Source organism: Pelodiscus sinensis, chromosome 14 (assembly GCF_052426305.1).
Source record: "Pelodiscus sinensis isolate ZL-2025 chromosome 14, ASM5242630v1, whole genome shotgun sequence".
NCBI lineage: Eukaryota > Metazoa > Chordata > Testudines > Trionychidae > Pelodiscus > Pelodiscus sinensis.
Window position 1 is genome coordinate 40,143,580 of NC_143065.1, and position 12,408 is coordinate 40,155,987.

The window sequence follows — 12,408 nt, forward strand, 5'->3', positions numbered from 1 at the left end:
ACAGACCTCACAATATTCCCCACCAGAAGCATCAGGTTTTCAGCCTGATTTTGTGCTTGCAATGGGATTAACTGCCCTTCCTCCCATGCCTTTTTACCCCTCTTCCAACCTCAGTATGTGGGGCCTGGTCTACACGAGGCCCTTAGTCCAAAATAATTCCCCCAAGGTCGAATTTCTGCACGAGGCATCCACTCTACCAAGGGGCTGTGGAATTCAAACGCTGTAGTCCTGATTTTCGTGAGGAAAAATGCTAATTCTGAACTTGTCAGTCCGAAATAATGTTAGTGTGGACGTGCCGGTGCTGCTAATTCAAACTAAGGGTGCGTCTAGACTACAGGGTTTTGTCAACGAAAGTGGACTTTTGTTGACAAAACTATACCTGCGTCTATACTACCACCGAGTTCTGTGGACATGAACTCGGCAGTTTTGTCAATGGTGGTAAACCTCATTCTAGGAGGAATAACTCCTTTTGTCGACAGAGTTCTGTTATTGCATCTACACTGTCCTTTGCGTCTATACTCTCAGGTCGACTTGCTTTGTCGACAGAACTGGATGTAGCCTAGACGCTCTTTGTTGACAGAAGCTTTGTCGAAAGTACCCTAATTGGCCTTCAGGAGGTCTCCCACAGCTCCCCAGACTGCTTAGGCTCTGAGTTTGAGGTAGCGCGTCCACATTAACGGAGCCTGCCTTGGACAACATTGTGAATCTTCCCCATAGCGAGGGAATTTGTAAACTCAGATGCCCTGAAGTCGAATGTAGTAAATTGGAAATAATCTCCTAGTACAGAAATGGCCAGAGACAAAAGGCATGAGGACCCCTCCGGAGTAGGGGAGATGTGAGGAGACAGAGTCTCCACACGGAAGGCTCAGGATCTGTGAGATCGTACCCTGATTTCCTTGTAAAGGGTTGGGCTCTGCAAGGTGTGAAGACTGTTCGCTTGTGGGATTGCAGCCCTTCTGAAGGCAGAATGCAAACAGGGATGGTACCCTGTTCTCCTGGCTGATTATTGCATGAAATATCCTGTGCTTGCCTGTATTGCTTTCTTGGCACATTCCTGCTGGTCCTTCCCAGTGTCTGTCTTTCCCTCACCCCCTTTGGTGTGAGTAAGAGATTACAGCCCCTGAATTGCCCTCTGCAGCATCCCCACAAGCTCAGTTTTCCCAGTTGCCCCACAGCTGAGTTTGTGTTTCAGGTCCCCAGATACAGAGACACACAGTTGCACCCTTCTCCAGATGTAGTTCGGTGGTTAGGAAAAGGAACAGCGGGGAAAACTGGGATTTGCCTGACACTAGGCCGGAGGATGCTGCTGACACATGGTCAGCGGCTGGATCCAAAAGGGGATGTGGTAGGAATGTGGGGAGAATCGGACTACACTCGAAATGTGACAGTGGCACAGACGTGCTGTGGTAGCGCTCCAGTGTAGATGCTACCTGGGGTTCTCCCATCAGTGTAGGTAGCCCACCTCTCCAAGAGGCAGGAGCGCTGTGTACGTGGGAATTTAGGTCAGATGAATTATGGTAACCTAGGTCGATTGTTCACACCTTTGAGCAATGGAGTGAAGCTGACTTAATTTTCTAGTGCTGACCAGGCCTGAGTCAGCACCATATCAGGTGGGAGACAATAGGGATTGTGGTAGAAATGACTACCAATTAGCGCAGGAGTGGGAGGCAGTTCGCCCGGGTTACCCCCTGGCGGGCTCTGCCACTTTATTTTACCTGCATCTCTGCAGGTAGGGGCTCTTGCAGCTCCCATTGGCCGCAGATCGCCATGCCTGGCCAATGGGAGCTGTGGGAAGTGGTGTCCCAGTTGGTGCTGCTTCTCACAGCTCCGATTGGCCGGGAACGGTGATTGCAGCCAATGGGAGCTGCTAGCGACCATACCGGCGGAGGTGCAGGTAAATACAGCAGCAGCCCACTGGGGGGGGCTAGCCCTGGTGAACCACGTCCAGCTAGAGGGCCGGTTGTAGCTCACCGCTGAATTAGTGGCACAATCTGGCCCTTTGTAAAGAGAACAGATTATCTCTGTTAACTCAATGGGATTATCGCTTACCCTCTCAGGCGATGTCTATGCTGCAATCCAAGGTGCCATTGCCAGCCCATACTGGACAGACTTATACAGCCCATACTGCTGCCCAGCCAGCTGCAGCTTCACAGCGCTTGTTATGTGAGCTGGCTAGGTCAAAGCGAGTGCTGGTAGGTCTGTGCAGACTGCAGTCACTCCCCTGATTGCAGCGTAGTCATAGTCTCTCAGTGCCTCATTTGTAAAATGAGGAGAATAACACTTCACTACTCCCCAGGATGGCTGTCGAACTGAATGCAATCACGTCTGTGAGATGCTCAGATCATACAGTGATAGGAGAAGGGGGTCGCACAGGTACCTAGGTGGCTAATAAATCACTGCAGTTTGGATACAGTATTATTTTACAATTTTCCGTAAAAAAAAAAATTGTGCCGTGTTGCTGCGTGCTGTTCAAGAGTTGCTGTGTTCCACCCCAGAGAGAGCTGCATTTCATAGGGCAGTAATAAAAGTCACAGATTCCATGTAAATTAAAGCACTTTCATATCCCTTCAAGATGAACCTTGATATCTATATGCAGGATTATTTACAGGGTTGTTGTTTTTTTAAATGAAATAAAAAAATCTGTTTCATGAGAAATAAAAACCTGAACTCTGGAAGAGGGGCTTTTCATTATGGAATGTGTATTTGTTTTTTCTGTAGGCACCGGTTGCCAGCGAGTGCATGGAGAGCTAGCAGCCTGTCTGCCCTGGGTTGTCTCGATGGCTTTTATAATTTGACTCCTGGCACTTGTGCAGAATGCTCCCCTGTATTCCTTCCTGCCGGCAAAGCAATGGAAATTAAGTGAGCCGAGCTGCTATGCAGCCAACAGGACCAAAACCTGGTCCCAGTGAAGCCAAAGACAAAAATCCCATTGACTTCAGTGTAACTGGAAATTTAGTCCAATTATCCATGTCTAGCATCGTTGACTCACTGAAAAAACCCATCCAAAGTGTGTTACTGATTCCCGGGCACAGCTGCCAACTGCTTTGTTTCATTAATGTTGCAGTTAACCCCCATGGTTAAGTCTTTAACACGGCGCTCTGCCCAAGATTGGGCACTGAGCAAATGTACAGGGGAAAAGAAGGAATTCCTCCCCCATGGCTGCAGCATGCGTCTCTGGCCCCCTCTCTGCCCCCGACGTAGCCCAGCCCCAGCTCTCGGATGGTTGGAACATGCTTAAGATTCAGTATCCAACGGACAATTGTAGTTGGTTTAGAATCAGAGAAACGGGGGCTGGAGGGGACCACAAGAGATCATCTAGGTCTAGCCCATCCCACTTCGGGATGTAAAAGTCTGTTTGTTTAGTTAATTGGTTAAATGTTACCTTTAACCGGTTAACTGATTAAACAGGGGCAGATAGGAGGGCTGCTACACCTGCTGTGGGTAGGAACTGCTTCCGGTTGGTCTGAAGTGCCCCCACTCGTGGCATACCTGGCCAGACCCACGGCAGGCAGGGGGCTGTTCCAGCCCCCACTGGTTAACTAATCAGTAAGCGTCACCTGCATCAGTAAGGCCCTGCATCCCTGAGTACAGCACAAGGGAGCTGCTTACCAGTTAAAAATTCACCTCCCTATTCCCCATGCATGTTGGGGAGCAAGAATGAAGTTTTCCCCTCCCAAACAGATAAGTAGTTTGAGGCCCAGTAATTTAATATAGCACAGGCAGGAGGTTATGTTTTGAATGGAATTTGGAACGGCTTAGACTGGAAATTCATAGGGCAGGCAGCAGAGAAAGGGCCTGCAGGGTGGGCTGGTAACACAAATGAGGAATTAGTTCACGGTCAGTGTGCCGATTAGATTTGTTTAAATGGCACTAGCTGAGAGAGAAGCCGTTTGTGTGTGTGTGCACACGGGCAGCAAAGGGAGGAACTAGATTTGTTTCTCTTGCCCTTTTCTTTAATTAAACGTGTGCTGCTGAAAGGTGTCAGATTGAACGCTAGAGTGGCTGGCCAGAAAAATGGAAACAGTCAGGAATTCTCCCCAAACTTTGTTTCTGCTTAATGTCATATTTTAATTTCCTAACCGTCTCCGCTGAGAGGGACTGAGATCTGCCTTGTGTCAGAAGAAGGGGGTTCTCTGCTCTGTTTTATCACACATGCCATATAACCGCAGGCTTCCTAACCCACATTGCCCCGTCCACATGTGGATCCTGCCTGGATACCATGTCTAAGGCAATGTTGTCTCTATGGATTTCAGCAATGGGTAGCCAATCATTGATGTAGCTGCACTGCGCAAACTCCGAGTATGGACAGTTTATAAGACACAATTTGCACCAATCTAACTTAACCCTGCTTGAATCCAGAGTAACCTGTATCAATGCAACGCACATCTTTGCTGGGCCTGTGGATCAGGAAGCCGTCTGTTCGGGAATGTGGTGTGATACCTGTTCTAGATGGGGTTACGCTCCCGCTGAAAAAACAGGTACACAGCTTGGGAGTCCTCCTGGACCCTTTTTAAAGAGAACCAAAATTCTTCGGAGGCCAGGAGTGTTTTGGGGCAGCTTTGGCTGATCCGCCAGCTGTGACCCTTCCTGAACAAGCATGACTTGGCCACAGTGATCCATGCTCTTGTTACATCTTGACTGGACTATTCTAAGGCGCTTTATGTAGGGCTGCCTCTAAAGAGCCTTCGGAAACTTCAACTGGTCCAGAATGCGGCTGCTCGAGTCTTAATAATACTCGTTATACGGAGCACGTTATGCCAGTGTCCGGCAGCTGCACTGGCTTCCAGTGTGTTTCTGGGCACAATGTAAGGTCTCGGTTATGACCTATAAAGCCCTAAACGGGTTGGGTCCGGGGTATCTGAAGGACCGTCTTCGCCCATGTGAACCTGCCCAGGGACTGAGGTCAGATGGGAAAGCTCTGTTCAGTGTTCCTCCAATCATGGAGATACGATAAACATCTCCGCAGAGCAGGGCTTCTCAGCTTTCGCTCCCAGCTGTGGAATTCTCTCCCCCGGGCTACTCGCATGGCGCCAACGTTGGCATTGTTTCTGCATCAGGCTAAAGCCACCCTCTTTACTCATGTTTTTATTGGCATGTGTGTGTATGTGTGTCCCTCCTCTCGAGATGTCTTTGCATCTATGTCCCCCGGGGGTCTTGTATTTTAATTCTTATATACATTTATATTGTGTGTTTAAAAATGTAAGTCACCTGGAATATTTTAAATAGAGAGGTGGGGCAAAAATATTTTAAATATATGGGAGGGAGGCAGCAATTCAGCAGGGCCACTGATAACTGGCTGCTGATGATTAAAATTGACATCTCTATTCTGGTAATTTTCCCCAATGTAGAAGTGTGTCCACAACTTACGCCATGTTGTCTGGGGTCTGGCTCTCACTTACAGTGCCAGTAAGCCTGGGGTCAAATGTTTGTGGCAGAGGTGGGAGTGAAAAGCATGGGGCTTTGATGCGGGGGGAAGGATGGTCTAGTGGTTAGAGCAATAGCCTGGGCCTTGGGAAACGCAGCTTCAATTGCTGTGTCTGCTACAGACTTCCTACGTAGCTATTTCAAAGTAAGGCCTGTGTAGACGCTCCATTGCTGCTATTTCAAAATAGGCCCTCACCAGGGCCATTCTAAGTTATTCCTCCTCAGTGCCTCCTGGGACTCTAAATCGAGGTAGCACGTCTACATGAGGGAAGCCTGCCTCGGGCTGATTCTGAGGCTTCCCTGCAGTGTAGACGTACTATTTCAGAATAACTATTCTGAAATTAGTGTGCCATGTAGACGTACCCAGGAGCTGTATCTACACTGGCACAATCTTGCGGCAAAGTGGCTGCTTTTGCGCAAAAACTTGCTGCCTGTCTACACTAGCCGCGAGTTCTTGCGCAAGTACCCTGACGTTCTAATGTATGAAATCAGGGCTTCTTGCGCAAGAACTCTGATGCTCCTGCTCAGGAATAAGCCCTTTTGCGCAACTGTTCTTGTGCAAGAGGCCAGTGTAGACAGGCAACATGAATTTCTTGCACAAGAAAGCCCTATGGTTAAAATGGCCATCAGAGCTTTCTTGCACAAGAGAGTGTCTACACTGGTGTGGATGCTCTTGCACAAAAGCACATGCCAGTGTAGACGCTCTCTTGCACAACTACTTTAATGCAAGAACTCTTGCGTTAAAGAGTTTTTGCGCAAGATCATGCCAGTGTAGACGTAGCCTTAGTGTCTCTGGGTCTCAGTTCTCCAACTGTAAAACTGGGGTAATAGCACAGTACTATCTCACAAGGTTAGTGTGTGCGGGGCTCTGATCTTACTGTGACAGGGGCCCGGTCAGTACCCTTGATGGGAGATGTTAGCCGACAGTGTCAATGTGCCAGTGGCTTTTTCCGATGTGGGCAATTCCACTGGGAACTGGCCTGAAAACAACTGTTCCTTTCATCTATCAGCCATCCAACAGCCATTGGGAGGTGACAGCTTTTGGTCACTACCATAGTGTGGGTATAAATGTTTAACCTTCATGTAGAACCGATGTGGCTTCCAGAAGAAGGAGCGAGAAAACCCATCCCCTTGCTGCGATCATCCTTTTCTTCGCTGGCCGAGCCCCCTCTGAGAATGGGGAGTCTTCAAATCATTTCAGTCCCGGGGTAGCTTCCCTGGATAAAGGTGCCTGTAAAGACAATTTCAATTGTCACGGGCCAGATCCAAAGCCTGCTGATGTCAGTCAAAGTGTTCCCATTGATGCCAATGGGATTTGGCATAGGTCCTACACGATTGTTCTCTCAGAAGTCCTCCTGCAAAGCCAGATTTTCCCAGCCTTCCTTGTGCTGGGTAGCACCTCCCACCAGACAGAGTCTAGGTGATTTTCGGCCCCAGCATGTTACCACTGATGTCACTGGGGTTTCTCCATGCGTGGAGTACAATGCAACATAATTAGAGGTGGCAAAATCTGGTGCTAAAATAGCCAAAGATGCCTTTGATTCCTATATGCAAGACCTGCCTGCTAGGAATACACATGAGTTTTGTTCTGAAGACAATGTGCCATGGACCCATGCCGGGGTGGGCAAAGTAAGGCCCAAGGGGCAGATCCAGCACACCAAGCATTTCTCTCCGGCCCGCCCAGCTGATTAGCAAAGCAGGGATTACTTTTAGCCAGCAGCCTGTGTTCAGCTGCCTCTCCCCCACCCTGCTCCCTCCTGCAGCCCAGCTCTTACTATAGAGAACTTTTTTTACTATAGAGAACTTTCTGGGTGTCTGGCTGGTGAGTCTTGCCCACATGCTCAGGGTTCAGCTGATCGCCATATTTGGGGTCGGGAAGGAATTTTCCTCCAGGGTAGATTGGCAGAGGCCCTGGAGGTTTTTCGCCTTCCTCTGTAGCATGGGGCACAGATCACAGCTGGAGGATTCTCTGCATCTTGGGGCCTTCAAAGTATTTGAAGGCTTCAATATCTGAGATATAGGTGAGAGGATTATTCTACCAGTGGGTGGGTGAGATTCGGTGGCCTGCACTGTGCAGGGGGTCAGACTAGATGAACATAATGGTCCCTTCTGACCTTAAAGTCTATGAGTCTATGAGCTGCTCCCAGGATTCTCCTGCCAGCTGTGCAGAGAGGAGGGAGAGGGGAGGGCTGAGGTCAGGGTGTCCCCCTGCCCCCGTACTCCATCTCTGCAGAGCAGGGGTTGAGGAGAGGGAGACACACAGCAGAGCTGCTCCAATTTGAAGCATGGATGGTGAGTGACTCCGAGGAGGACCTGTCTGCAGAGGCAGTGCCCTGTTTGTAAGATTTCAGTGCTTGTGTGCACGTACACACACACACACACACACACACACATTTCCCCCCTATATCCCTTCTCTTCAGAGCAGGGAAGGGAAGAGATATCAGCAAGACCGCTTTCCCTGTCTTAAAGAGACAGTGCCTGTCTTTTCTCAGAAACGTCCCCAGCAGCAGTCAGCAGACACACTCCGTGTCACTGTCACACATACCCAGTCTGTGCCCCCACTGTCTTTGTGCCACACACACACACACACACACACACACACACACACACACACACACTCTGCCGGACACTTCCCGCCTCTGTGCCACACATACTCAATCTGTCACCAAGTCTGTCTCTGGCACACACACAATATCTCTTTCCCACTCACACACTCTCTTTCTGTAGCCCCCATCCCCACTTCTTCGGCCTGAGGCCCCGCCCCTTCTGGGAGTCCTGGAGCCAGCCCGTGACCATGTACCAAAATTCATAAAGCGGCCCCCCCCCGACAAAATGTTGCCCACCTCTGTCCTATGCTGTATGACCATGCTCATTAAACATATATTTAGCTGTGTGGGCCAGAGATCACGGTGGGTAACCAAACCTGAGTCACAAGGGCTGTTTTTATCATCTCCAACTATTTTGGGGCCCTTGTGGTATAATAATGTAGTGTAAGTATTGCCCACCCACTATGCAATACGCTCCTTTGCCGCTTACACCCATCCCCCCCGTCCAACTTCCACGTGACACAGCGTTTGTCTCACCACTGATATCACCTCTGGATTCACAGACGTTATAGTCAGTAGAGAGACAAGTCTGACCTCCTGAGGAGCTGAAGCCAAGGGCTACGTCTAGACTGGCATGATTTTCCGGAAATGCTTTTCACGGAAAAGTTTTCCGTGAAAAGCATTTTCAGAACAGAGCATCTAGATTGGCACGGACGCTTTTCCGCAAAAGCACTTTTTGCGGAAAAGCGTCCATGGCCAATCTAGACGCGCTTTTCCGCAAAAAAGCCCCGATCGCCATTTTTGCGATCGGGGCTTTTTTGTGCAAAACAAATCGCAGCTGTCTACGCTGGCCCTTTTGCGCAAAACTTTTGCACATAAGGGACTTTTGCCCGAACGGGAGCAGCATAGTATTTCTGCAAAAAGAACTGATTTCAGACAGTAGGAAGTCAGAGCTTTTGCGGAAATTCAAGTGGCCAGTGTAGACAGCTGGCAAGTTTTTCCGGAAAAGCGGCTGATTTTCTGGAAAAACTGGCCAGTCTAGACACAGCCTTAGAGTTTGGGCTTCTCTCTTTACCCCATCACAAACATGAGGGTTGATTTTTTTTTCTCTCACCGTGGTGGAACTCCATGGCTGTCAGCAGAATTCCTCATTTCGAGGTGTGTGCGAAGCATATCTGACAGTGTGCTAGTATTTGTATTCCCCTACCCCAAATGCATTCTGCAGATGTGCCCTCCCCCCTCCCCGCTCTGAGATGTTCTGCAGATGTGTCTCCCCAGCCCCCATCCTCCTCCATGTGTTCTGCAGACAGTAACTTCATGGAAGGCCATTACATGGTCTTCTCAGGGATTACATTTCTGCACAGGGACTGATGTTTCAGAACTGCTGCCGTCACCAACCCTGACAGTCCCACATTCCTTCTGACACCGCAGCCGTGCACCAAGAATGAGACCAGTACAGTGGCGCATGCGGGAAAGGAGTTGTGATCAATAGCAAATATTGTTTGGAAATAAAATACAGCTGGAACATACACCAGACAAGCTCCCGAGCCCTAGGCGCTGCAGATTAGATCAGAGGTCTCTGGCACCAGTATCGTTCTTTTATTTGCAACGTGGAATAGCGTACAGAGATCCAGTTTCCAGCTGACTCGCTGCGGGGGTTTCTGTAAGTGATATAATAACTGCTCTGTGGGTTGGTTTCCCCATTTGTAAACTGGGGATAGCTCCACCTTATTTAGCTGCCTCAGATGGGGCGTATGAGGACTGGTGTTTGTACAGTGCTTTGAAAATGTAAAAATTCTATATAAATGCAAAGTGTGTTAGAGACCAGGCAGGAGAGAGAATAGCTTTTATTGGACCAACTTCGGCTGGGGGCCGGTACAAGCTTTGGCACCAGACTGAGCTCTTCATATCTGGGGAAGGACATCAGAGCTAACTCTTGTTACAACAAGCACATACAGCATGTGTTACCGTTTCTGCTGACCCATCAGTCCCAGCTTGTGTCTGGTGGAGGCACTCTGATGTCCTTCCCAGGCCCAAAGAATTCTGTCCAGCACAAAAGCTGGCCCAATAAAAGATATTACCTCTCCTGCCTTGTGTCCCTCATACCCTGGGACCAACCCACTGCAACAACACAACAAAAAAGTATTATTATTACATTTGTGGTTACAGACCAGTGATCGGCACTCAAGGCTTCAAAGCTGGATCCCCAGCTCTGCCTATGGCAGGATTGCTTTGAGTAAACCACAAAGGCCCAAATTTGCAAGTGTCCTGGATTTTTGAGGTGGCCCACCTTCTGCTCTGATTTTTTTCATTAATTTTGAGCTTCATCCCCCCATTTGGGTCCCTTGGAGTTGTCAGTGTCTGAGGCGATGTCCCCAGTGTGAGGGACAAATTGAAAATATAGCCGTGACCGTTCTGCACCTCAGTTTACCCATCTGTAAAATGAGGATAAGATTTATGTATCTAGCAGGATCGTGGCAGAGCGTAACAACAGTAGTGATAACGCCTACCTGTTAGAAAGCCGTGTTTCTGAAGGGCTCTGTGGAAAAAGTCCAATGGGGGAGGGGAAATATGTTTGACTGCTATGAGAGGCCAAAAAACGATATAGACAGGACATTAGGGACAATTTGTGGCTTTACAACGAGAACTTGAAAATGTGGTCTAACAATAGCAGAAAAAATGTCACTCTTAGTTAAAAATCTCTTCTCTTTTGGAGGCTTTTTTATTTATTTTTTGGTAGGTCAGTTCTAGCTTGTCATAAACTGGATTTCATGCAAATCTCAGCCAAGAATTAGAACATTTTTTCCTTTCTCCTAAGCTGTAGAAGCCAGTAATGGTCTATATTCCTGGAAGCCCAAGACCCAGCGGATTTTAAAACTGTTTGTTTTCAAGCTGGACTACTACGAAGCCAGAGAAGTTTAAGCTCTCTGTATGTTGTACACATTCCCCCTTTCTCGGGAAAAAGGATTATGAATCGGGAGCTAGTCCCAACATAGAAACATTCACATTCAGTGAGGTTGAACAGCTCCATGTAAATTTCGAGTCTCCCTTGCTTTGCACGTGTAGATTTTGTGCTTAAAACCCTGTATTTGAAATAGGCAGAAGATTGTGCTTTGAGAGCAGCTAGTATCTGTGCAGTCTAGAAATCTAGTAGCAGGAAGTCAGGAGATTTTTCTCCCACACACTGATTTGGGGTGAATAGAAATTAAAAGTGATCATTTCTGTCTTGGCAAACCATCTGTCTCATATTTGCATCAGACAACCTTTCAATGTATATTCCGCCCTTGCATGTTTTCTAACCTTCTCAGCATTCAGCCTCCGAAATACTTCCCTCAGCATGCCATCAATGAATTGCTATGTACGGCGTACAGCTCTTTCAACCATAATCACAGTCAAATACAATTACTCAGCCTTAATCACATCTTTATGATCCATAATCTTGTACCCAGAAGGGGAATAAAAGCCAAGATAAATTCCTTTACACACACTGCCTAGAGAACAATTAAAGAAACATCCAGTCTCACTGTGCAAAGTTTTTAGCCAAGCTACAATAGAAGCGGCGTAGCAAGAGTTAGTTGCACTCAGGAATTTACAACCCTTAGTAGAAGAAATAGCGTTGCAGCTTACCAAACCTTCCCATCTGCTGCTTCGGTGTTGGGCTACTGTACAAGTGATCTCAGGAGCTTGAAACGGATGGGGTCTCTTATATAGCACAGCATGTAGCTTAGGAGGTGGCATCGAGCCACAGGACACAGAGGAAACCAAACAGAAGAGCGAGGAAACCACAGTCTGACTAATCCCTTAACAAGGTGGTTGCATATTCGAACTTGCTGCAAAACAATGCAAAGCAGCAGCCGACTGGGGAACAAAGTGGTACATATTCGAACTTGCTGCAAAACAATGCAAAGCAGCAGCCGACTGGGGAACAAGGTGGTTGCATATTCGAACTTGCTGCAAAACAATGCAAAGCAGCAGCCGACTGGGGAACAAGGTGGTTGCATATTCGAACTTGCTGCAAAACAATGCAAAGCAGCAGCCGACTGGGGAACAAAGTGGTACATATTCGAACTTGCTGCAAAACAATGCAAAGCAGCAGCCGACTGGGGAACAAAGTGGTACATATTCGAACTTGCTGCAAAACAATGCAAAGCAGCAGCCGACTGGGGAACGGCACTGCCCTAATGGGGATGAGGAAAGGGAGAGAGAAAAGGGGCTGATGAAGGCTGTAGGAACGGCACCGGAGAGCAAGTATGGAGTTGAAGTATTGTTTTTTTCTTTGCAGTCCCTAGGGCCCTACCAAATTCATGGCCGTGAAAAATTTGCCACAGACCATGGAATTTGGTCCCCACCCTGGTGAAATCTGGCCTTTTGTGTGCTTTTACCCTACACTACCGTCTATAGCAGGGCTACTCAACATGTGGCTCGTGGGTCGTCTGCG

At 48.2% G+C, this 12,408-nt stretch overlaps 1 protein-coding gene across 2 annotated transcripts in view; it reads right to left on the bottom strand.

Moving 5' to 3' along the window:
* Window positions 1–11,819, bottom strand: part of CILP (cartilage intermediate layer protein) — a 32,832-nt gene extending 21,013 nt beyond the window's left edge. The window contains exons 1-2 of one of the 2 annotated variants that reach the window (XM_014576615.4): window positions 11,598–11,819; window positions 6,502–6,655 (exon numbers count right to left, since the gene is read on the bottom strand). In XM_014576615.4, coding sequence (XP_014432101.3) covers window positions 6,502–6,568 — 67 coding nt within the window. In that variant the 5' untranslated portion in view covers window positions 6,569–6,655; window positions 11,598–11,819. The remainder of the gene's footprint in view (window positions 1–6,501; window positions 6,656–11,597) is intronic. The other variant, XM_006129185.5, reaches the window with a different exon arrangement.
* Between the last annotated feature and the right edge of the window lie 589 nt (window positions 11,820–12,408).